Source organism: Copadichromis virginalis, linkage group LG2 (assembly GCF_057382275.1).
Source record: "Copadichromis virginalis isolate Kocher_CV1m ecotype Utaka linkage group LG2, C_Virginalis_male_GT1.1, whole genome shotgun sequence".
NCBI classification, from domain to species: Eukaryota; Metazoa; Chordata; class Actinopteri; order Cichliformes; family Cichlidae; genus Copadichromis; species Copadichromis virginalis.
Window position 1 is genome coordinate 18,117,665 of NC_140619.1, and position 23,382 is coordinate 18,141,046.

General features: G+C 46.2%; 1 protein-coding gene across 3 annotated transcripts; it reads right to left on the reverse strand.

Moving 5' to 3' along the window:
• Positions 1-460: 460 nt before the first annotated feature.
• Positions 461-22,906, reverse strand: tbc1d9b (TBC1 domain family member 9b). Of its 3 annotated transcripts, none has more exons than XM_085472310.1 (23): positions 22,563-22,906; positions 20,096-20,206; positions 18,860-18,978; positions 18,553-18,784; positions 15,190-15,448; positions 14,889-15,096; positions 14,546-14,743; positions 14,326-14,472; positions 14,097-14,247; positions 8,893-9,107; positions 8,604-8,721; positions 8,287-8,489; positions 8,099-8,181; positions 7,890-8,019; positions 4,659-4,757; positions 4,466-4,534; positions 3,640-3,880; positions 3,371-3,436; positions 2,974-3,042; positions 2,641-2,691; positions 2,302-2,340; positions 2,116-2,207; positions 461-1,772 (listed from the first exon to the last, which is right to left on the reverse strand). In XM_085472310.1, the coding sequence occupies exons 1-23, from the start codon at positions 22,678-22,680 to the stop codon at positions 1,149-1,151; spliced, it is 3,642 nt and encodes a 1,213-aa protein (XP_085328436.1). In that variant the 5' UTR covers positions 22,681-22,906; the 3' UTR covers positions 461-1,148. The 3 variants fall into 3 exon arrangements, with proteins under 3 accessions (XP_085328436.1, XP_085328428.1, XP_085328442.1); XM_085472302.1 differs by having other exon boundaries at positions 2,641-2,694; XM_085472316.1 differs by lacking the exon at positions 2,641-2,691.
• Positions 22,907-23,382: the final 476 nt, after the last annotated feature.

A 23,382-nucleotide genomic window follows, 5' to 3' on the forward strand; every position in this document is an offset into this window, starting at 1 on the left:
GAGTGACACTAGCAGCAATATCGCATGCCTTCGACTGAGAGTCGAATCCATCCAAGCACGCTCCAGGATGAGTCTAGTAGAACAAAATATCAGCATGTGACCTTACCTGGTGCACAGGTGAGTCTGACATCTCGTTTTACTTTATCAGGTGAAGTTTGGCTCAGTGGATTATCACCAGAACTGCAGGTAACGATTTTCCCACGCTCTGAAAAAGTGTGTCACTTCCTGCATCAGTGCTGAGGTCAGAGGTCACATGAACCTACAAACACCTGCTCACCAGTTTATCAAAACTAATCTACTTTAAACGTCTTTTCTGAAAGTGTAACTGTGTCATTAATAAAAATCTTATAAACCTGAAGTAAGACGATGAAGCCCGAGACGACCTCTGACCTTTGAGCCTGTCATATGTTGCACCGACCCTTTAAATTATGACATATTTCTCAAAGATGACACAGCAGCGTAAGAACTTCCTCCAGTATTTATTAGAACAACAGATCAACACAGTGAGTTTAAAATCAGGTCAAACACATAAAAACACGATGACATCATCACAAACAGAGTGATGTCATCACACAGGCAGTGGAGAGAACAAACAAGGCTTCAAAGTAAGAGTCCAGGTGTAAACACACCTGGTGAAATATGGCGTCTTCATCGTTATTGATTATAAACCATTAGTACTGATCATAAATCTTTATTTCACAATAAAAGTCTGATGCAACTCACATGTGTTTGAGTCTTCTACAGGGGAACTCGCCAACCATTTATCGGTTTCTGTTTCCTGTTCACTGATTGGTCCTGCAGAGACACAGGAGCTGATCAATGAATAATTCAAAAGATGGATCTATACAGCGTTGTGGAACACTTCCTCCAGCTCCTTCACAGTAAAACACCTCAGTCACAATATAAGGGCTTTTATTGTGAAACATCTAAAGGAAATGTAGACCTTTAACAGATCAATGCGCTTATTGATTGATCAGATTGTCTCTAATCGATAAGATCTGAAACACTGAAACAGGAAGTTTAGTCTGCAGGACCCGCCAGCCAATCAGAGTCACTGTAACATCATCAGAGAGGCTCCAGTCCCATGATCCACTTAGCTGATTACATCGGTTACCTGTATGGTGCACATGGACAGGTGAGGGAGGTGCTCAGGTAGAATGCCGCGTGAGTTCATGGTCGGAGGCGGAGCTTATCTGGCGTTCCACTGCCCGCTGAGCCTTGCAGGCGGCCATTTTGGCCTGGATGTCCCTCTTCCTTTCAAAGTAGTCGACAAGCGGCGGCTCTGTCAGCATCGAAGCCAACACCTGCTCAAAGGTGATCGACCAATCCGTATCCAACACGCTACCCTGCCTCTGCTCGCCGCCCCTGATCAGCACCGTGTCCTCAGCGATATCCTCGCACTGCAGCGAGCCGGCACTCACCACCGAATATGAAGACACTGACGCATCATCTTTTGTTTCCTCGTCGGACATCTGAGGCGCCACCACCTCCAGCTGGGCGTCAGCCAGAGCTCGGCACACTTCGGACTCACCAGACGCCCCGTGACCAGGCCCCTCCTCCTCCCCCTGAGGGCTGTGGGGCAACGTCTGAGCAGAGAGCGAGGTCTGTGGCGTGGTCTCGCGCTTCTTGGTGCCGTTGTTGAACTTCTTGCCCACTTCACCGATGCGCAGCAGCAAACTGGCAACCGTGGCGATGGCGTGATAGAGCTGCTGCTCAAGAGCCTCCTCGCTGAACATGTTGTACAGAGTTTTACACAACTCAATGAACTGCTCCTGCACGCACAGACATACACACACACACACACACACACACACACACACACACACACACACACACACACACACATATATATATATAAATATATACAATAACAGACACACAGCTGTACAGGATATTTTACTTGTATGCTTGTTTGTGGCTTCCTCTCCCCACCAGGACTAAGAAAAAAAACACTAATTACTTAATTTTATTAAAATTAATCAGTCTCTCTGTGGCGACCTGTCCAGGTGCACGCTGCCTTTAACACCCCCTTAGATACCTGGTTTGAACCATCCTTGCTACCTGGGTGTCACACTTGTGTCTGTAAAAAAACGGTGTAACACCTCACATTCTCACCTGGTTCATCCTCGGCAGGTCTTTGATGGTCTCTCTCTTGGTCTCCTTCTCCTTGGCCCACATCCTCAGGTAGTACCTGTAGTCCTTCACCTCTAAAACAGACCAAAGGTCAGGGGTCAAACGATTGGGCCAAGCCTCAGAGTGATTCCTCCTCCTTAAAGACTCGAGTCAGGGAGGTCAAGTTACCTTTTTTCTCCTCACTGTCTCCATCTTTTGGCTCCTCACCTGTTCAGATAGAGATCATCATCATCCTCATTATCAAACTTTGGGGTTAAATGTGAGAATGGAACAGACGGTCTAAAGATGGATGAGGTCACCATGACCTCATTTTCCAGGTTAAATTCAATCCTGAGCTGAAGGTCTTCTAAGTTTAGCTAACGCTGAGGAATTCACCTGATAGCTTAGCCAGGAATTTTCAAATTATCTGCTAATGTTATGATCATCATCACAAAAACACGAGAAAAACATTAGAATAACTTGGCAGCAGAGTAACATCCCTAACCCTCAAACCAAACAGACACAAACCTGGTGTCACTTCCTGCTGCCGCAATGCATTCTGATCAGAGAAGTAGGAAGCTTCTGGAAGGAAACATCACAGGAAGAGGAAGAAGGAAAAGAGGAAGGAGAAGCAGAGTGAAATGTTCAGGTGTGTTAATCCAAGGTTTGTTCATGCAGATTGATCAGTTTGAGTTAAGCTTCATGCAGACTCAACGATTACCGACAACCACAGGATCCTCTCTGAACAGCAGGGAGGAAGAACTCCATTTTAACAGGAAGTGACAACAGATGTGTGTGTGTGTGTGTGTGTGTGTGTGTGTGTGTGTGTGTGTGTGTGTGTGTGTGTGTGTGTGTGTGTACCTCGAGGTTCCTCCTCGGTGAAGAACTGCGTGGCCTCTAGAGCAGACTCCGCCTCCTCTGGACACAGAGCTAAAACAAACAAGCAGCAGGTGAGTCGCAGGTTCTCCACCTGTGGTTCAGTCTTTGATCCATTCAGTTCTCACCAGCTCTCAATTTACCACCCTTCAAAACCAGGAGACCCCACAGAGACCCAAAACCCGACTTCGACCCCATTCACACCTGGTCCACCACGCTGGGTTTGGCTCCAAAAATCTGACAGTGTAAAGGCTGGAACCTCTGACGTCACGGCCAGCGGGTTACAGAATTCATCAGGACCAAAACCAGATCAGTGCAGAATAAGGAAGAGCTGATCTCATGATTCAGGGTTACACTCACCTGTACAGGTGAGCTGTGTTACCTGGAGGTAGGTGGAGCTTGTACAGTAGCTTCAGTTTTTCCGTCATGTCCCCGTGATACATCCCACCTGCAAAACATACACACTAAGACCTGTGGAGCTCTGTAACCTGAAGCTCTAATCTTGACCTGTAATATATAATATGTACTTTGGATTGTCGATCTGTAATCTATTTTCTGAAGTGCTAATCTAGATCTGTAATCTTTCGTTTGGATCACTAATCTATGATCTGCATATGTAATATGTAATCTGAGGCTGTAATCTGGGCTCACTCAGTCCGGTGATGAACTCTTTAAAGTTGACTAGCCCATCCTGGTTCTGGTCCAGCAGCCTGAAGAGGCGGGCCGACAGGGTTGGGTTGTGCCCTCCGCAGACCCAGGGAGCGAGCGAGACGAAGAGCTGACGGAACTGAAGCGGGTCGATGCGGTACTGCTCCAAGTACGGCAGGCTGGGATCGTGACGCTCAGCGGCAGAGCTGCTGGAACCCCAGTAACAGCTGGTCATGTGTTTGGACTGGATCGGCAGAATGGACAAAAAAGGAGGCGGGGTTAGAGGCAGTAACATGCTTGAACATACAGGTAGAGCTATGTTTACGTCACAGAACAGATTTGAAAAAGGAAAAAATGAAGTTCTGACTCTTGCAGGGTCACACAAAAACAAGGTCACTTCCTGTCTGATAAACAGGCGCGGGTTACACCTACATTTCTTCATAAGTAATCAGACGTGATGGAAGCTACTGTTAGACAGGAACAACGAGAACACCGGGAAAGGACACATCAACACTTTGGTCCAGAAGCAGAAACAAGAACATCAAAAGGCCGTGGGAAGGGGTGCTTTCCTTCATCACAGCGTACAGCCAAGTGAGGAAGACCCACCGAGAAGGCTTGCTGTCTCACAGAGCAAACTCAGAGCACCCAGGAGCAGAAAGACTAGAGTGTAAAAGGCTGAGCAGCTCTGGATCAGCCTGCAGGACGATGAGGTGGTTTCGTCCTGTTTGCTGAAACACTTTCTAACAGAATTGGTGAAAAAATGTTTTTGGTTTATTTCACACCTGAACATCAGGTCAGCACAGGAACCGTGTAACAAACATGAACTCACCTTGAACAGACAGTAGAGCTCCTCCAGCTCTTCAATACTGAAGGCTGACTCCGTCATCATCGCTCTCACCTGCACGCACACGCACACACACACACACACACACACACACACACACACACACACACACACACACACACACCTGTGAGCTCAATGTCTTCATTAACGCGCTGTATAAGCTCGTGAAAACACCCACCACACTTCTCTTGGCAGTGTCCTCCAGGGACTGGATGACCTTTAACCTCTGCTTGAACCTCATCTGCTCAATGACATCAGAGCGCAGACTGCCAAACTTCTGCACAGAGAAGAAGAAGCTGCAGTTACCTCAGAGAAGAGGACGCCTTTCATCACAAACATCCTTCCTGCACCACCAAACCTGCTCATCAACCTGCCGAGGAAGATCCATCAGCTCGTGTAGGGAACGAGAAAGACTGTTTGGCGCCGCTCTCAACAGGTAGTGTGGACTGTTAGACCACCCACAGAGCTTTACAGTCCACTCTGGGTGCATTAAGCCCAACAATACAGTGGGGCAAAAAAGTAGTCAGCCACCGATTGTGCAAGTTCCCCCACCTAAAATGATGACAGAGGTCAGTAATTTGCACCAGAGGTACACTTCAACTGTGAGAGACAGAATGTGAAAAAAAAAATCCATGAATCCACATGGTAGGATTTGTAAAGACTTTATTCGTAAATCAGGGTGGAAAATAAGTATTTGGTCAATAACAAAAATACAACTCAATACTTTGTAACATAACCTTTGTTGGCAATAACAGAGGTCAAACGTTTACTATAGGTCTTTACCAGGTTTGCACACACAGTAGCTGGTATTTTGGCCCATTCCTCCATGCAGATCTTCTCGAGAGCAGTGATGTTTTGGGGCTGTCGCCGAGCAACACGGACTTTCAACTCCCGTCACAGATTTTCTATGGGGTTGAGGTCTGGAGACTGGCTAGGCCACTCCAGGACTTTCAAATGCTTCTTACGGAGCCACTCCTTTGTTGCCCGGGTGGTGTGTTTTGGATCATTGTCATGTTGGAAGACCCAGCCTCGTTTCATCTTCAAAGTTCTCACTGATGGAAGGAGGTTTTGGCTCAAAATCTCACCATACATGGCCCCATTCATTCTGTCCTTAACACGGATCAGTCGTCCTGTCCCCTTGGCAGAAAAACAGCCCCATAGCATGATGTTTCCACCCCCATGCTTCACAGTAGGTATGGTGTTCTTGGGATGCAACTCAGTATTCTTCTTCCTCCAAACACGACGAGTTGAGTTTATACCAAAAAGTTCTACTTTGGTTTCATCTGACCACATGACATTCTCCCAATCCTCTGCTGTATCATCCATGTGCTCTCTGGCAAACTTCAGACGGGCCTGGACATGCACTGGCTTCAGCAGCGGAACACGTCTGGCACTGCGGGATTTGATTCCCTGCCGTTGTAGTGTGTTACTGATGGTGACCTTTGTTACTTTGGTCCCAGCTCTCTGCAGGTCATTCACCAGGTCCCCCCGTGTGGTTCTGGGATCTTTGCTCACCGTTCTCATGATCATTTTGACCCCACGGGATGAGATCTTGCGTGGAGCCCCAGATCAAGGGAGATTATCAGTGGTCTTATATGTCTTCCATTTTCTGATGATTGCTCCCACAGTTGATTTTTTCACACCAAGCTGCTTGCCTATTGTAGATTCACTCTTCCCAGTCTGGTGCAGGTCTACAATACTTTTCCTGGTGTCCTTCGAAAGCTCTTTGGTCTTGGCCATGGCGGAGTTTGGAGTCTGACTGTTTGAGGCTGTGGACAGGTGTCTTTTATACAGATGATGAGTTCAAACAGGTGCCATTCATACAGGTAACGAGTGGGGGACAGAAAAGCTTCTTACAGAAGACGTTACAGGTCTGTGAGAGCCAGAGATTTTCCTTGTTTGAGGTGACCAAATACTTATTTTCCACCCTGATTTACGAATAAATTCTTTACAAATCCTACCATGTGAATTCATGGATTTTTTTTTTCACATTCTGTCTCTCACAGTTGAAGTGTACCTCTGGTGCAAATTACTGACCTCTGTCATCATTTTAAGTGGGGGAACTTGCACAATCGGTGGCTGACTAAATACTTTTTTGCCCCACTGTAGTTCATGTTCAGTACAAAAACCCAACATTGGTGTTTGAGGGTCTCTGCCTAGGTGCAGACAGTCATCTATTCAACTCTATTTTCGATTCAGGTTTTTTCACACAGTGCCAAATCACAATAACAGTGGCCTTAAGATGCTTCATATTGAAAGGTCACAACCACAGCCCTTAATGTGACAGCTGACTTTCAGCCAGTTAAGTTAACGGTGAATATTTTATTTGTGCTTTCGAAATGAAAAAGTCCTGGAGAATCGCTTCGCTCAAGCAGCACTAAAGCTTTAGTGTGGAGGTGGACCCCACGGGGCTAACCGTCCTGATGTGTTGGCCGCTAGGGCTGTTCGATATAACGATATGTATCGGATGACGATATAAAAACGTTGATAGTTTCATTTTACGCTATCGTTTGTTTCATGGTGTCGCAAAATAAACTGTTTACGGCAATATTTGTTCATTATTTTGATGGTCACTGTAGTGGCCATATTAATTTCTTAAAGCTCTCTCTTTCTTTAAAGTTCTCTTATATTTAATATAACCACACTACAGACAGAAGTGCTTGTTTTTATGCGTTGTCGTTAGCAACAATGACGGTAACCGCATCACATGTCCGCTTGTTTATTTTCCACATAAACCTTTCACAATAAAGCTCAAGATCCTGTTGAGACTTTTCAAAATAAACTGAATCACGTGAAAGATGCAGAGTGTTTATGGATGAGAAGTAAAAAGAGCCGCCAGGTGCTAAAAAAATAAACCTTAGACTCAAACGTTAGAACAGGCTTTTCCCCGCAGCACGCCGTGTAAGAAACACTCACAAAGAAAACGGCGGCCGTTACAACTTATGTCTAAAAATGTATCGTTTCAATTAAAACACTCGACTCCAGGTACGCAACGCCCAGCTGGAAACACTTCACGCAAGTTGAGCTGCCTGAAATTCACAGAATTTACAGAAAATGTAAAAATTTTGTGATTTATATCGTCCTTTATTCCTCTTGTACTCCGTGTGTATTTGACTCTGTGGGGTTTGTGGCCCTTCCTCCTGCAGCTCTGGGTGAAGACCTAACGTGCAGCTCAAAGGCAGCATGCAGCGTGTTCTTAAGGCGGAATAATTCATTAAATATTAGAAAACATTTACGTTTCCAACATCAGTCACAACGTAGAGCTCTGATCGTTTTATTGGCTGTCTACATAAAGTAGTCTGTTTTTCTAGGTTCTGACCTTCACGTCATCCGTCTGAATTTATCCCAGTGAGAAAGCTTAGTGACCCCCCCCACCCCCCCCCCACCACCACCACCACTCTGGCATCACCTCGTACGATGACTTTATGAGGTCAAAGACATCGATTTCAGGCGACGGCTCGTCTCCACTTGTCAGCTGGGCGTGCGGGTGAGGGATGGGCGGAGCCACCGTCTGTTTATTGACCACATTATCCAGGTACCTGCAACACAAGTTGGATTTATTCCTCAGGTGTACACAGAACAGTTCGGAGTGAGCCGATTCTGGCTCTGGACTCGTACCTGCCCAGGATGGTCATGGCCTCTCCCTCGTCGCTACAGGAGAGCAGGGCATCCATGTTGTCATGGAGGACAGCCAGCGCCACCTGCGGGTACATTTAGAGACTGGAAGTCATTCAGCTATAGCACAATCTCATTCACATCCAAAATAATGGATCTGTGGGTGTCCCTGGGTCCATCAGCACTCCTACCTGAAAGATGACCTTGATGCCCTCATAGAAGAAGCAGTCGACCAACAGGACGGCGCTGTCGAAGGGCATCACAGACAGGAAGAGGGTGAGGAACCAGGACAGGCTGATGGTGGAGATGACCCCCAGCTCCTGCATGTGTTCATAGAGCAGGGGGAGGAAGGACCGGGTCAGCTCCTCAAACACCCCCTGATCCACCAGCGCTCCTGCAGGACATACGGAAACCACGTCACTATCCCCAAGCCTAAGGAGGACTCCTCAGACCCGTCTCCACCAGAGGATGGATCTACTCTGGTGCTGTGATCCTGCCTTCTACTGACCTACAACTCGGGTGTTGTAGTAGTCGGGCAGCATACGCTCACACAGCGCCACCAGCAGCCAGAAGGCCTCTTCCTCGGTGCAGTAGAGCAGCAGGACAGAGGTGACGATGTTCATTGCCTGGTGGAGGAGACAGAAGGTCAGAAACAACAAACCGACACCACCTCAGGACGCCTTACACATCATGTTAGTGCAGACGTCATCAGCTGTGTCAGGGGGTTGTTTCAGGCACCCGGCTGAGCTTGATGGGGAAACACAACGCTTCTGTTTCATTTTGCTTTATGGGAGTACCTGGCAATATCCGATGCCCGGGTTGCGGTGGGCGTATGCGGTGAGGACGCGGCGCAGGGCGGCAATGCCCATCTCATTCTGGAAGGCTCGGTGTTCAGGCATCGAGCGGTGAAGGTCGCGCTCAATCTCCTCAGTAGCTAATGAGCATAGCCCCATGGCCTGTTCCACCAGTTCACCATAGTAACCAGGGTGGGTTGCCATCTCGTTTTGCGCTCCTGGATGGACGGGAGGACAGATGAGTATGCGAAAATGAGCATAAACAGAAATTCGTGGTCCCAACTCTGAATATGACTATCCAGAGTTGGGACCAGGAAGCAGAGTTGCAGTCTTACACGCCTCTCTGCAGCTTCTCTCCTCCTGCTACCCCCCCAAAAACCCATCTCCATAGAGACTGTGTCAGCTCCCAAACAGACAAAAAACAAACTAAAAACCAGCAACAAACAACTTAAACATAAACAATTACAAAGAAAGAACAATAAAGTATCCACATCTGAACCAAAGAGTAAAACAGTGAAATGTGGATTATTAAATATTAGGTCTCTCTCCTCCAAGTCTCTGTTAGTACATGACTTAATAATTGATCAACAAATCGATTTACTCTGCCATACAGAAACCTGGTTGCAGCAGGATGATTATGTTAGTTTAAATGAATCAACACCCCCGAGTCATTCTAACTACCAGAAATCTCGAAGCACAGGCCGAGGGGGCAGTGTGGCAGCAATATTTCACACCAGCCTGTTAATTAATAAAAGACCAAGACAGACTTTTAATTCATTTGAAAGCCTGATGCTTAGCCTCGTCCACCCCAGCTGTAAAACTCAGACACCAGTCTTACTTGTTATCATCTATCGTCCACCTGGGCCTTACACAGAGTTTCTGTCTCATTTCTCAGACTTTTTATCTGATTTAGTTCTGAGCTCAGATAAAATAATTATTGTGGGTGATTTTAACATCCATGTAGATGCTAAAAATGACAGCCTCAACATGGCATTTAATCTGTTATTAGACTCAATTGGTTTCTCTCAAAATGTAAAAGAACCCACCCACCACTTTAATCACACTTTAGATCTTGTTTTAACATATGGCATAGAAACTGAACATTTAACAGTGTTTCCTGAAAACCCTCTCCTGTCTGATCATTTCCTGATAACATTTACATTTACAATAATTGATTACACAGCAGTGGAGAGTAGACTTTATCAAAGTAGATGTCTTTCTGAAAGCGCTGTAACTAAGTTTAAGAATATAATCCACCCACTGTTATCATCTTCAATGCCCTGTACCAACATAGAGCAGAGCAGCTATCTGAACGCTACCCCAACAGAGGTCGATTATGTTGTTAACAATTTTACCTCCTCACTACGTATGACTCTGGATACTGTAGCTCCTGTGAAAACTAAGGTCTCTAATCAGAAGTACCTGACTCCATGGTATAATTCTCAAACATGTACCCTAAAGCAGATGACTCGTAATCTGGAGAGGAAATGGCGTGTCACAAATTTAGAGGATCATCATTTAGCCTGGAGAAATAGTTTGCTGCTTTATAAGAAAGCCCTCCACAAAGCCAGAACATCTTACTATTCGTCACTGATTGAAGGAAATAAGAACAACCCCAGGTTTCTCTTCAGCACTGTAGCCAGGCTGACAAAAAGTCAGAGCTCTTTTGAGCCAACAATCCCTTTAACGTTAACTAGTAATGACTTCATGAACTTCTTCACAAATAAAATTTTTATCATTAGAGAAAAAATTACCAATAATCATCCCACAGATGTAATATTATCTACAGCTACTCTTAGTACCATCGATGTTAAGTTAGACTCTTTTTCTCCAATTGATCTTTCTGAGTTAACTTCAATAATTACTTCCTCCAAACCTTCAACGTGTCTTTTAGACCCCATTCCTACAAAACTGCTCAAAGAAGTCCTGCCATTAATTAATTCTTCGATCTTAAATATGATCAACCTATCTCTAATGATCGGCTATGTACCACAGGCCTTCAAGCTAGCTGTAGTTAAACCTTTACTCAAAAAGCATCTCTAGACTAGAGATGGACCGATCCGATATTACATATCGGTATCGGTCCGATACTGACCTAAATTACTGGATCGGATATCGGAGAAAAATAAAAAAGGTAATCCGATCCATTAAATATCACGAAAGCACCTCACAAAACTTGCAACACACCGTAACTCACCTCAGAACGTTAGCACGTCGGAGCAGTATGCATCACGTGATAGAGCAGCTGTGGCATGCGGACCTGTGGTGGTCTGGATAGCATTTGGAGCTTCGCTAGCAACCCGGCATTTCATCTCCGACAAAGTTATCCCCGAGAGAAGTAAAGCAAGTGTGTAAGTCCATCTCTGAATGTTTGTAAAGCATTCCCACGTTAAGCTTAACGAGCGACTGCCTCTCGCTCTCCGGCTGCTACTTCAATCGTGAAACTGCTAATGATCAGCTGATCGGCTTTTCTGTCACGAGTCTCTCTTGTTTGTTTTTGGTCCACTTTGCGCCAGAAAGAGCAAACCAGCGGCTGAACAACAGCAGCACGTTTAAGCTTGATAAGCTGTTGTTACAATTTATTTAATATTACTTTCTACACCAGGATCTTTTTCTACGTAGCTGACGGCTGGTAACTGTGCAGGGGCGGATCTAGCAAAGTTTACCCAGGGGGGCCGATAGGGCATTAACTGGGAAAAGGGGGCACAAAGACATACTTTTCTTTCTTATTCTCATTTAAAATGTCTAGCTTTTAATAAATAATTATCTGACACCCAAAGTTTTAATTTGATGTAAAATGAATAGAAGTCAATTACTGTATATAGTAACTATTAAGTCTAATATATATACCCTAGTAAGCTATAGTACTTTTTCCTTTGGGAAGGTACCATCTGTGCAGTCTGCAATTTTGTTGAAGAAAGATGTTGAATCTATTTAATATTTCTTGAAAAATAATTGATTTCTGTGCATTTTTTTTCACACTGCATCAAATTAAGGTTGATTACGTCGATTAAGCATCATGAGGTGGCGCGTGAGGGGTGGTTCCCTATTTTTCATTTATTTATTTTTGTTGTTGCTGGAAGTTGGAACCCTATTAGTTAGGTTGCTTAATATTTACGCTAAGTACTCTTTAAAATACCAGAATAGGGAGGATGGTGTAGGTCTAAGTTTATTAGATTGATCAGTATTGCTGAACTATGAAATATTTTTTTTGTATACAGGTATAACAGAATAGCTTTAGTGTAGTTGTTGTTTTAAACTTGAGTATGAACTTGCAGACTTGCAAAATGCAGCAAGATATTTTAAAAAACAGTTTTGTTGATTAAAAAAACACTATATCGGATTCATATCGGTATCGGCAGATATCCAAATTTATGATATCGGTATCGGACATAAAAAAGTGGTATCGTGCCATCTCTACTCTAGACCCAGCAGTCTTAGCTAATTATAGGCCAATCTCCAACCTTCCTTTCATATCAAAAATCCTTGAAAGAGTAGTTGTCAAACAGCTAACAGATCATCTGCAGAGGAATGGTTTATTTGAAGAGTTTCAGTCAGGTTTCAGAGTTCATCACGGCACAGAAACAGCTTTAGTGAAGGTTACAAATGATCTTCTTATGGCCTCTGACAGTGGACTCATCTCTGTGCTTGTCCTGCTAGACCTTAGTGCAGCATTCGATACTGTCGACCATAATATCCTATTAGAGCGATTAGAACATGCTGTAGGTATTACAGGTACTGCACTGCAGTGGTTTGTATCATATCTATCTAATAGACTCCAGTTTGTTCATGTAAATGGAGAGTCCTCTTCACACACTGAGGTTAATTATGGAGTTCCACAGGGTTCAGTGCTAGGACCAATTCTGTTTACATTATACATGCTTCCCTTAGGCAGTATCATTAGAAGACATCGCATACATTTTCACTGCTATGCAGATGACACCCAGCTCTATCTGTCCATGAAGCCAGATAACACACACCAATTAGTTAAACTGCAGGAATGTCTTAAAGACATAAAGACCTGGATGGCCGCTAACTTTCTGCTTCTTAATTCAGATCAAACTGAGGTTATTGTACTCGGCCCTGAAAAGCCTAGAAATATGGTATCTAACCAGATTCTTACTCTGGATGGCATTACCTTGGCCTCCAGTAACGCTGTGAGGAACCTTGGAGTCATTTTTGACCAGGATATGTCCTTCAACGCACATATTAAACAAATATGTAAGACTGCTTTCCTCCATTTGCGCAACATCTCTAAAATTAGAAATATCCTGTCTGAAAAACTAGTTCATGCATTTATTACTTCCAGGCTGGACGACTGTAATTCATTATTATCAGGATGTCCAAAAAACTCACTGAAAAGCCTTCAGCTAATCCAAAATGCTGCAGCAAGAGTACTGACAGGGACTAGAAAGAGAGAGCATATTTCTCCTGTTTTGGCTTCCCTTCATTGGCTTCCTGTTAAATCCAGAATTGAATTCAAAATCCTGCTCCTCACATACAAGGTCTTAAATAATCAGGCCCCATCTTATCTTAATGACCTTGTAGTACCATATCACCCTATTAGAGCACTTCGCTCTCGCTCTGCAGGCTTACTTGTTGTTCCTAGAGTATTTAAAAGTAGAATGGGAGGCAGAGCCTTCAGTTTTCAGGCCCCTCTTCTGTGGAACCAGCTTCCAGTTTGGATTCAGGAGACAGACACTATCTCTACTTTCAAGATTAGGCTTAAAACTTTCCTTTTTGCTAAAGCATATAGTTAGGGCTGGACCAGGTGACCCTGAATCCTCCCTTAGTTATGCTGCAATAGACGTAGGCTGCCGGGGGATTCCCATGATGCACTGAGTTTTTCCTTTCCAGTCACCTTTCTCACTCACTGTGTATTAATAGACCTCTCTGCATTGAATCATATCTGTTATTAACCTCTGTCTCTCTTCCACAGCATGTCTTTATCCTGTCTTCCTTCTCTCACCCCAACCGGTCGCAGCAGATGGCCGCCCCTCCCTGAGCCTGGTTCTGCCGGAGGTTTCTTCCTGTTAAAAGGGAGTTTTTCCTTCCCACTGTTGCCAAAGTGCTTGCTCATAGGGGGTCATATGATTGTTGGGTTTTTCTCTGTATCTATGAAGCGCCTTGAGGCGACTTATGTTGTGATTTGGCGCTATATAAATAAAATTGAATTGAATTGAATTGAATGACGCTTAAACACGAACCAGAGAACAGCAGCCACAGCTCCCCTCTCAGGCGCTCTGGGATCCCATTGAGGACCAGTTCTCTGGTTCTGGAAGTCCGGTACATGCAGACGCCTCGACCAAACTCTAAGAAATGGATGTTCCATGACTCCTCCTTCATCTTCTCCCTCATCTGCAGGAGGGAGGAAATGAGATCAGTACCAGGACTGCCTGATCAGTACTGCTGAGTACTGAGCGGATCTGTACTCACGGCTTTGGGTCCCAGGTCCTCTGGGTCGTCTCGGTGGTAGAGCTGCAGGAGACCCTGGATGGCTGTGGGTAGGCCAGGGTGATAATGGCGTGCCTTCTGAACGGACTCAGAACCTGGAGAAGAAGATGGGGGTACGGAGGAGGACGCCTGAGGACAAAAACAAAACCATGAGGACTCTGTGAAAGCAGCTGAACCATGGTACGAGCTGTGATGGACATACCGAGTGACTAATCTGAGACAGCGGGTTGGTGTCACCCCACGAGCTGTCCGGGGTTCGCTGCAGGAAGTCAGAAATACGTTGGACCAGGAAGTCCCTGTCTTTGAGGTTGGCAAACAGGAAGTTCATCTTGTTCTTGGTGCTGATGGAGACAGGGCAGGGAAGGACACTGCTGCTGTCCGCCTTCTCCACAATGGAGACCTGCAGAGGACGATGGGTAAAGTGACCACAGTATGAAAGTATTTGTGTTCATCTGCAACACTCTGTAATATGTGATGTTGTAGCCATCATGTGACCTCTGACCACAGCTCATCTACTTCCTGCAGCACCAGCTGACCCAGCTCACCTCTCGGAGGGGTATGATGAGCTGACACAGGTCTTCCTCTTTGCTGCTGAAGCAGATGTAGTTGTTGGAGATGAAGAGCTGTCCGACAACATGCATCTTTGCGAACGGCGTCCACAGGGTGCAGTCCGTGTGTCCGTCAAGCCGCTCCTCCTGCGTCAGCCGAAACATCGCCCGGTATCGCTCGTTCTTCGCTCGGGCGTCCAGATCCCTGCAGACAAGAGAGAGATGTTGATGGTAACCAAGAGTGCGCTGAAAACAGACTTAAGGAAAAGAAACCCGTCTGGTGCAAACAGAGGGACACCTCTTCAGCGCAGAGACGTTCTTCAACGTTTTGCTGGGTTTGGGCAGCGACAGGTCGGCAGCAAATGCCTCGTTGTCGAGCAGCTGGCGCATGGCAATGTTAGCGAGTTGCTCCATCAACTTGAAGGTGTCGTTGATGTTGAGAAACATTGAGAAGAAATGTTCAGTGTCGCGAGTGCTCACGCGGACACTCTCTGGAAACAGCAGGGTGGCGTTCTTCTCCAGCCGCGTCACCTCGGTCCATGGCACCACCAGAGTCACTGAGGTCAGAGGTCACAGGATGACATCAACAAAGAACTTCTGAATGCTTCTAAACCCCACCTCTCACACATAAAGACAGCTGGGAGAAGCTCCAACACGCAGAGCTGGTTAAGACAATGCACGGGTTTCTACAGTAGAGACCAAAAGTAGAGAAAAACCTAGGTTTTCTGACATTTTCAACATACTACTAGTTCTGATTCAAGGTTCTCCTAAATCTGAAAACAAAAGACCCTGAAGGACAATGAGTTTTTGTTACCTGGTCAAGAATAGAATAGAATAGAATAATCCTTTAATTGTCCCACAAGGGGAAATTTGGATGTAACAGCAGCCAGAAAGACAGGTATACAAACAAACACAAGAACAGAAACATATTTACATATTTACATCAAGGACAATGGTTACCAAAAACAGAGTACTGTACCGTTATTAAATTAAATTAAATTAAATACAGATAAGAGGCAAACCAGGTTTAGTGTGAATCGCTTGATAAAATAGTGCAGTTACAGCACTGATGTAAACATCTATGTTTGTTGGGAGCAGTTCTGATTGTACAGTCTGACAGCTGCAGGGAGGAAGGATCTGCAGCTTCATGCATCGAGGACGCAGCAGTCTGTCACTGAAGGAGCTCTGCAGTTCAGCAACATTTACATGCATGGGGTGGGAGGCTGTCCATCAGAGATGTTATTTTGGCCAGAGTCCTTCTGTCTCCCACCACCTGCACTGGGTCCAGGGTGCATCCCAGAACAGAGCTGGCCTTCCTGATGAGTTTATCCAACCTCTTCCTCTCAGCCGCTGATAAACTGCTGCTCCAACATACAACACTGTAAAAAAATGACAGATGCCACCACAGAGTGATAGAAGGTATTTAAAAGCACTCCCTGGACTCCAAGGTGAGTTACCTGTAATCTGTAAAAGTTTGTTCACTTTTGTTTGTTCACATGAAGAGATCAACCTGAATCTGGTTGTTCAAAGAGGATGATTTCTGGGATATCAAAGAAAGCCCCAAAACACAACAGTGACATGAGACAAATATAATGTTCGCAGTTGTGGTGGGTTTCCATCCCCCTGATAAGGTCTCCTGTGGCAAATTGGTCAAAGGAGAAATCAAAAGTTCCCCTGCTAGGGACAGGGTTGGGAGTTTTCACAAGAAGGGGGACATCAGGTTCAGGGGCCTCACACTCCTCAGCCTCCACTGGACGTTTTGTGCCAGGATGCTTGAGAGGACAGCCCGACCATCAAATGTAGTACCTGTCCAGGTTGTGGAACACTGGACCAGCTCTTTATCCTCTGGAGGATATTTTAGGGTGCCTGGGAGTTTGGCGATCTAGTCCATGTGTTTTGTGCACTTGGAGAAGGCATTCGACTGCGTTTTCTAAATTCTTTCACACACATTACACGAAAAATGAACGCGAGGGCCCTCGGGGCGCCTGCTGCTGCTGCACTGAAGTCGGGGGAGGGGGGTGCTTTTGAATAGTGCACATTTCATTCATTATGTTGTCAATCCAAGTCCATTAAGCATAAATTACTTTTCCTGGGTTGTGTGCAATCCCAGAAAGAAAGACCCTATCCAAGGTGTAGGTCTATTAGTTTATGTTGTGGGGTTTGTGTTAATACTGGAGTGCAAAATTACTGATGGAAGGTGGACAAGAGAAGGTCAGACACAGGTAAGCAGATGTGTCTTTGGATAATGGCAGGTATTATGTATCCTGAAACAACATTCATAAGTAGGGCCAGCAAAGACCATCTGAATCGAGGAGGGGGCCTAAGGGTACATCTGTCACCATGTTACAATGCTATGATTGCAGCCATTCCCCAACTCTCTGTGAGTGGGACTCATGGCATAGAGAAAGTGTTCGCCCAGGGCACCAAACAGGCCAGGACCACCCCTGCCTGGGAACATCTCGGTGTCCCCCTGGATAAGAGAGAGGAAGTGGCCAGGGAGAGGCAGGACTGGAAAACTTTTCTTAGGCTGCTGCCGCCGTGACTCAAACGCACACAAGCATAAAAAAAAGATAGGAAATGAATGGATGCGTGTATGTTCTGCACTGACCCGTTCTACGATCAAGAGAACGACCAGAAAGGCTGGGGAACATATGATGTGAGGAGAACCTTCAGTGAGGGAGGAATGTTTGAGTTGGTCCAGATAGATCATAAAAACGACTGCACCCACAGGAAGTGCTGAGGTTTGTGTCTTATTATAATAATAATAATAATAATAATGGATTGGATTTATATAGCGCTTTTCAAGGCACCCAAAGCGCTTTACAATGCCACTATTCATTCACTCTCACATTCACACACTGGTGGAGGCAAGCTACGGTTGTAGCCACAGCTGCCCTGGGGCAGACTGACAGAAGCGAGGCTGCCATATCACGCCATCGGCCCCTCTGGCCAACACCAGTAGGCAAGTAGGGTAAAGTGTCTTGCCCAAGGACACAACGACCAGGACAGAGAGCCCAGGGATCGAACCGGCAACCTTCCGGTTACAGATGCGATTCCCAATCCCCTGATCCACGGTCGCCCGTGGCTTCAGGTCTTACTCTGAAGCAGGGTCCGTTCCTTCACACAGTTATTTTACAACATAATCCTCACAGCTGACCCAGAGTCCTGATCCAAACCCAAGAGAACCTGGAAGACCTCTGGGGACAAAGCTACAGCTGATAAAATCAAAGAAACCAGGTCCAGATATCAAAGTGTGGGCGAGATGGAGGCAAGAATGAGCTCAAACCAACCTCACACAAAGAAAGAATGTGCAAGAACCTTGATTCTGAGTAAGACCTGAAGCCACACAAGACACAAACCTTAGCACTTCCTGTGGATGCAGTCGTTTTTATGATCTATCTGAACCAACTCAAACGTTCTGCCCTGGTTGTTTTATATCAAATCTTGGTAAAACACGCCCACAGAATCGATTCCTTCACGTCATGATCATCAACAAGAGAAGAAAAAGGAGTACTTTATCCTCTAACTTTGGTCTCTGCTGTTCAGTCAGGTGTATATGATCCAGCTGTTTTATGTCTGAGCTCTCTCTTTGAGCTTTAAGCAACAAAGCATTCAGTGTAAAAACAAGACTAAATGCTGGCCTGTGATTGGCTGCTCGTACCTTCCTTTCCAAGCAGGAAGGAGTAGAAGCACAGGTGGTTGACGGACAGGTAGAGCCAGCCCTGTCGTGGCACTCGGCCCTTCCAGTAGCTGCAGGAGTAATAATTCACCAGCTTCTCCTCCTCAGGCATGCCAAACAGCTTCCTCATCTTCAACTCTGCCTCCCGAAACTTCCCGCTGTCCTCCTCGTGCTCCTCTCCGGGCTTTAACCGGTTCTCCTCCGCGATGATGCCCTGCAGGAAGTGACATCACTCAGCAGCAGCACACAGCAAAAAACAGACAGTCTGAACAAATAGGAGGTGACATACAGAGATCTTTCCTTTGACGAAGGTGGTGATGTCTTCGTCGTTGTCAAAGATGGAGATGGTCTGGAGGAGATTGGCTTCCAGCCAATCCCAGTGCTCAGTGATCTCTTTCCTAGATGAACCTGCAAGACACAGCTGAGGGTTTAACCAGGTGGCTCCTCTCACACGACACAATTAGATGTTACACACCTGACACAATCAGCCAATCAGTGCCTGTGATGTCATTACGCAAAAACAAAGAACGCAAACTACAAATGAAAGCCGACGACCTTTTCTTCAGTGAAATTCATATTAGCTTCTTAGATTAGCGCCGTCCACCAGGAACGCTGCAGGTGAGCTAACCAGGTAACTACAAATCTGTGAAATGATTTAGATCTTAGCCCGAGCTGGTAAAGTGGAGCTGGACCACAGAGTCACGGTTATGTTAACCTAAATTAACCAACATGCTTACAGCCACTATGATATCATCAAGTTAAGGATAATCTGGGCAATCTTTGGACAGGAGACATCCTCAGCCCATGGTGTCGACCTCAGTGACGATGAACTTGTGAGTTTCTGTTAGAGGTCACATCCTCCCCCTCACCAGTCAGAGGTCTTTCGAGCGACGGCAGCAGATATTTTGTGCAGACTGAGGACAAAATGTTCTCCATCTGTTTGAGGTCACAGTCCACTGTGACCTCCAGGTCATTATAAGAGGTTCATGCATCAGAACTCTTTGGAGGCTCTCAGAGGCAGTGATCACTGAGCTCGGCGTTCATGTGACAGTGTGACGGCAGCACTGACACCACAAACAAACATGCTTTTGAAGCCAACATGGGAACAGACCAGCCAACAGGAGCTTTGGGGAAAATACACCTGTTAATCGTCGAGCTATTGTGGAGTTCTTACCTCACAATATGAAGCTTTTTCCAGGCAGCTGTTACTGAGATTTCACACTTCTTAAATAAAACTGGACTGAAAAAGCTCTGCAGCAGGTGAGCTGGCTCAGAAAGTCTCCTCACCTCTGGGATGGTGACTGTCACACCAAAATGACGAGCAACTTCTTATGTTAGAGATCTTTAACAGCAGCGGTCGAAGGCCGCAAGTTAAACTGCTGGAAGCATCAACCCGAGCGCATTGCATCGGAGCGCCGCTCTGCTTTATGACTCCCGCCTTTGTGTTTCTACACGTTTACCTGTAAACATGACCAGAAATGACATTTTCTGCATTCACGGTCGTAGCTCGACGAGGTCCACTCACCACAAGCTATGTTCCAGTAGATCTGAGAGTCCGCAGTCTGCAGCAGGATCCTGTATGGTGCTACCCGGGCACTGGAGTCCAGAACCACATCCAGAGTCCCAACCAGGAGACCTGCACAGAGACAGACAGGTGAAGCAACTTGGGCAGTTATCTGGATCTGATCAGTGTTTGGATTGAAGGTGTTCTGGACTTGGACCATATCAGAGAGCATTTCTTGTTCCAGACCTTCATGGTTCTGATTTTGGGAGACAGTTATTTGTTCTGTTCTGACTGAACAGCTGTTGAAGGCAGAGCTCGGACACGTCAGAGCCGAGTCGGTCCGAGTTTCAGAGACAGTCACAGAGCTGAAAGACATCTCTAGTCTAACATCATGGTTCCCTCTGCGATTTAACTACAAGTGCAAGTCACACCTGATTGATCCTCTGTCAAACTGTTATGGTGCTACAATCGCTGGCCCTGATTGCTCTGGTTCCCCAGGTGGACTCGCACCTGAAAACCTATTAAATAATTCATTTAATGACTTAAACCAACTCCCAGCAGCATCCAGGTCATTACTCTGACACATCGTTTCAGCATTTCAGTGGTGACCTCATGTACACGTCCACCAGCTGAACGTAATTTTGAAAAACTCTCAAAATTTTTAATTAGTTATACCGTGCATATGAATTCATCGTTCTATGAGAGCATTGTCTCCCATTGAGCCAGCTACACATACAGTGCAGGGCGACACACCTGTTCTCCCTGATCACCTGCCCCAGGTCGTCTTGGGCGTTACTGCAGCCTTGTCAAACCAGCGCCCCCGACCACAGATTCTTTTCATTTACAAATTAAACCAATTGCAACATTAAGATCATCATGGAGGATCCTCTCCACACTGAGCACACACACACCTCAGCTCAGGGTGGGTCTCTGCTGCTGTGTGGTCTTCACCTCTGATTGTTCCTCCATGTTCTGGCTCCATGTGAAGCTTTGCTGCACCTCCCTGTGGCAGCATCAGTGAGACCTCCTCCTCGTCGTCCTGCAGGCTGAACCACAGCTGCTCAGCCCTTTTAAACTCTAACCTTTCTGTTCCTGAAGCTGACGGATTCTTCTCTTTACCCTTCACTTGGACAGTGGGCCTTCTTCCTCACGTTGCTGCGATGATGAAACGACCCGCCACCCCAGCCCTGTATATGTTCTTGTTTCGCTGCATCTCTGCTCATCTTCCCATTTCATCTCCATGCTTTCAGCCACTTATGAACAATTCATGAGACACCTGTGATATGCTGAACAGGCCTCCCACCTGTCCACCCCCACTCCTTTAAAAACACTATGACCTTTCAACCCAACAAACTCGATTACCGGGACAGTAAACACTCCTGTCAGCTGACCCCTGAGGACCTTTCTTGCATCCTGCGGTCAGACCATGAATCATACTTCCTGTCAGCTGGTTTTCGAACTGCAAGTCACTTTCTGCACAGCATGAATGAACACAATCTGCAGGAGCTCCACCTCAGACACATCCACACAGTTAAATCTAACAGACAGCAGCATGTGGGCTGAGTGTGCAGGTCACTCAGCAGCCATGTTGGTACGGCAGACGGGCAGTTATTTTACAGCACTGTGTGAGCTAACGGTGATCTCCGGGTTAGGGTTAGCTGCACAGCATCACGTTCAATCACGTGGAAATTTGCTGATGTGTGCTAAAGTTCAAACCGCATTTTTACCCTGTAGACACGGGCGATCGTGGCTCAAGAGTTGGGAGTTCGCCTTGTAATCGGAAGGTTGCCGGTTCGAGCCCCGGCTTGGACAGTCTCGGTCGTTGTGTCCTTGGGCAAGACACTTCACCCGTTGCCTGCTGGTGGTGGTCAGAGGGCCCGGTGGCGCCAGTGTCCGGCAGCCTCGCCTCTGTCAGTGCGCCCCAGGGTGGCTGTGGCTACAATGTAGCTTGCCATCACCAGTGTGTGAATGGGTGGATGACTGGTTGTGTAAAGCGCTTTGGGGTCCTTAGGGACTAAAAAAAGCGCTATACAAATACAGGCCATTTACAAACTTTGCCTCCATCTTTGCTCGTGCAGATCACCTACTCACAAAACTACGGAAGCGTAGAGCTGCCACCCAGGCAAAAGAAAAATACAAGTGTATCACGTTATAACGTGAAAGGTTTATTGTTCTAACAAGATACTTTTCACGTTTGAACAACATAATATCACGTTATTACAATATACATAATTATCACGTTCGTACAATATAAATATTATATTGTACAAACATGATAGTATGTTGTACAAACAGGAAAAGTATCTTGTTAGAACAATAAACCTTTCACGTTATAACGTGATACACTTGTATTTTTCTTTTGCCTGGGTGGCAGCTCTACGCTTCCGTACAAAACAGCAAACACCCCCGGATCTTCAAGTTTCAGCTTATCGATCACTAATCGATTATTCCATCTGCCGCAGAACTAATGTTTGAAATACCAGCTCACCGGAGAGCCCCCCTCCGCGGCCGTGCCCCCTCCTCCTCTGCAGGACGAAGAACGGGTTCGCCCGCTCGGACACCCACAGAGCCCCGGCCAGCAGCACCTCCTCCGGGTGGATCCACATTTCTGCCCGCTGCCGAAGGCCCTCCTCCGGGGACTCAGGGGAACACAGGCCGGGGAGTCAGCGGGACAGAGGCCGGAGTGTCGGCGTGCGAGGGCTGTCTCTCCCCCGGGGAAACGGCAGGAAAAAGGTGCTGAAGCTTCCGCGAGAGTCACGCAAACATCGAGCTGATGTTGTTGTTTTCACTCAGTCTGATGACTGCACTTTACTACCGGGTGTTAGGCCACTCCCCCTGCGCCCGCTGCGTCATGACGTTTACATGTCTGCAGTTTATAAAACGTTAAAGCGAAAAACAACAGGGGGCGCTGTTTTGTCAGCGTTAGGGGCTGTGAGTGTATTTTACAAAAACACCGCTTAAAGTTTACATTTCAGCAGAAGAAAATGTAATTTAGAAAAAGCCGAACAAAGCCACGTTCAAGCTTTCCCCACAGTCATGTGATAGGTTACATGATCCCACACGTGAACTTAGGAGCTCCAGTATTTAGGGACCGTGTCAGAGGCGTTGTGTCAGATAAATACATGCACTTCTGCCTAAAGATCAGATCAGTTCCCAGCATGTTAACAGCGGCGGGCCTACCCAGACTGCGTTCACATAATTGCAGGTGACTTTACTAAGGCCGACGTAAAGACTGTGCTCCCAAAGTTCTATTAGCATGTCGAATGTCCCACCAGAGGAGAGAACACTCTAGACCATGTTTACTCCAA

Coding starts and splice junctions, on each gene's coding strand:
- tbc1d9b (XM_085472302.1), bottom strand. CDS start 22,680: ATGTGGATCCACCCGGAGGAGGTGCTGCTGGCCGGGGCTCTGTGGGTG. Junction 8,722..8,892: donor CGGGCATCGGATATTGCCAG/GTACTCCCATAA, acceptor CTCCTCCACCAG/GCAATGAACATCGTCACCTC. Junction 3,437..3,639: donor AGAGTTCATCACCGGACTGA/GTGAGCCCAGAT, acceptor TATGTTTTGCAG/GTGGGATGTATCACGGGGAC.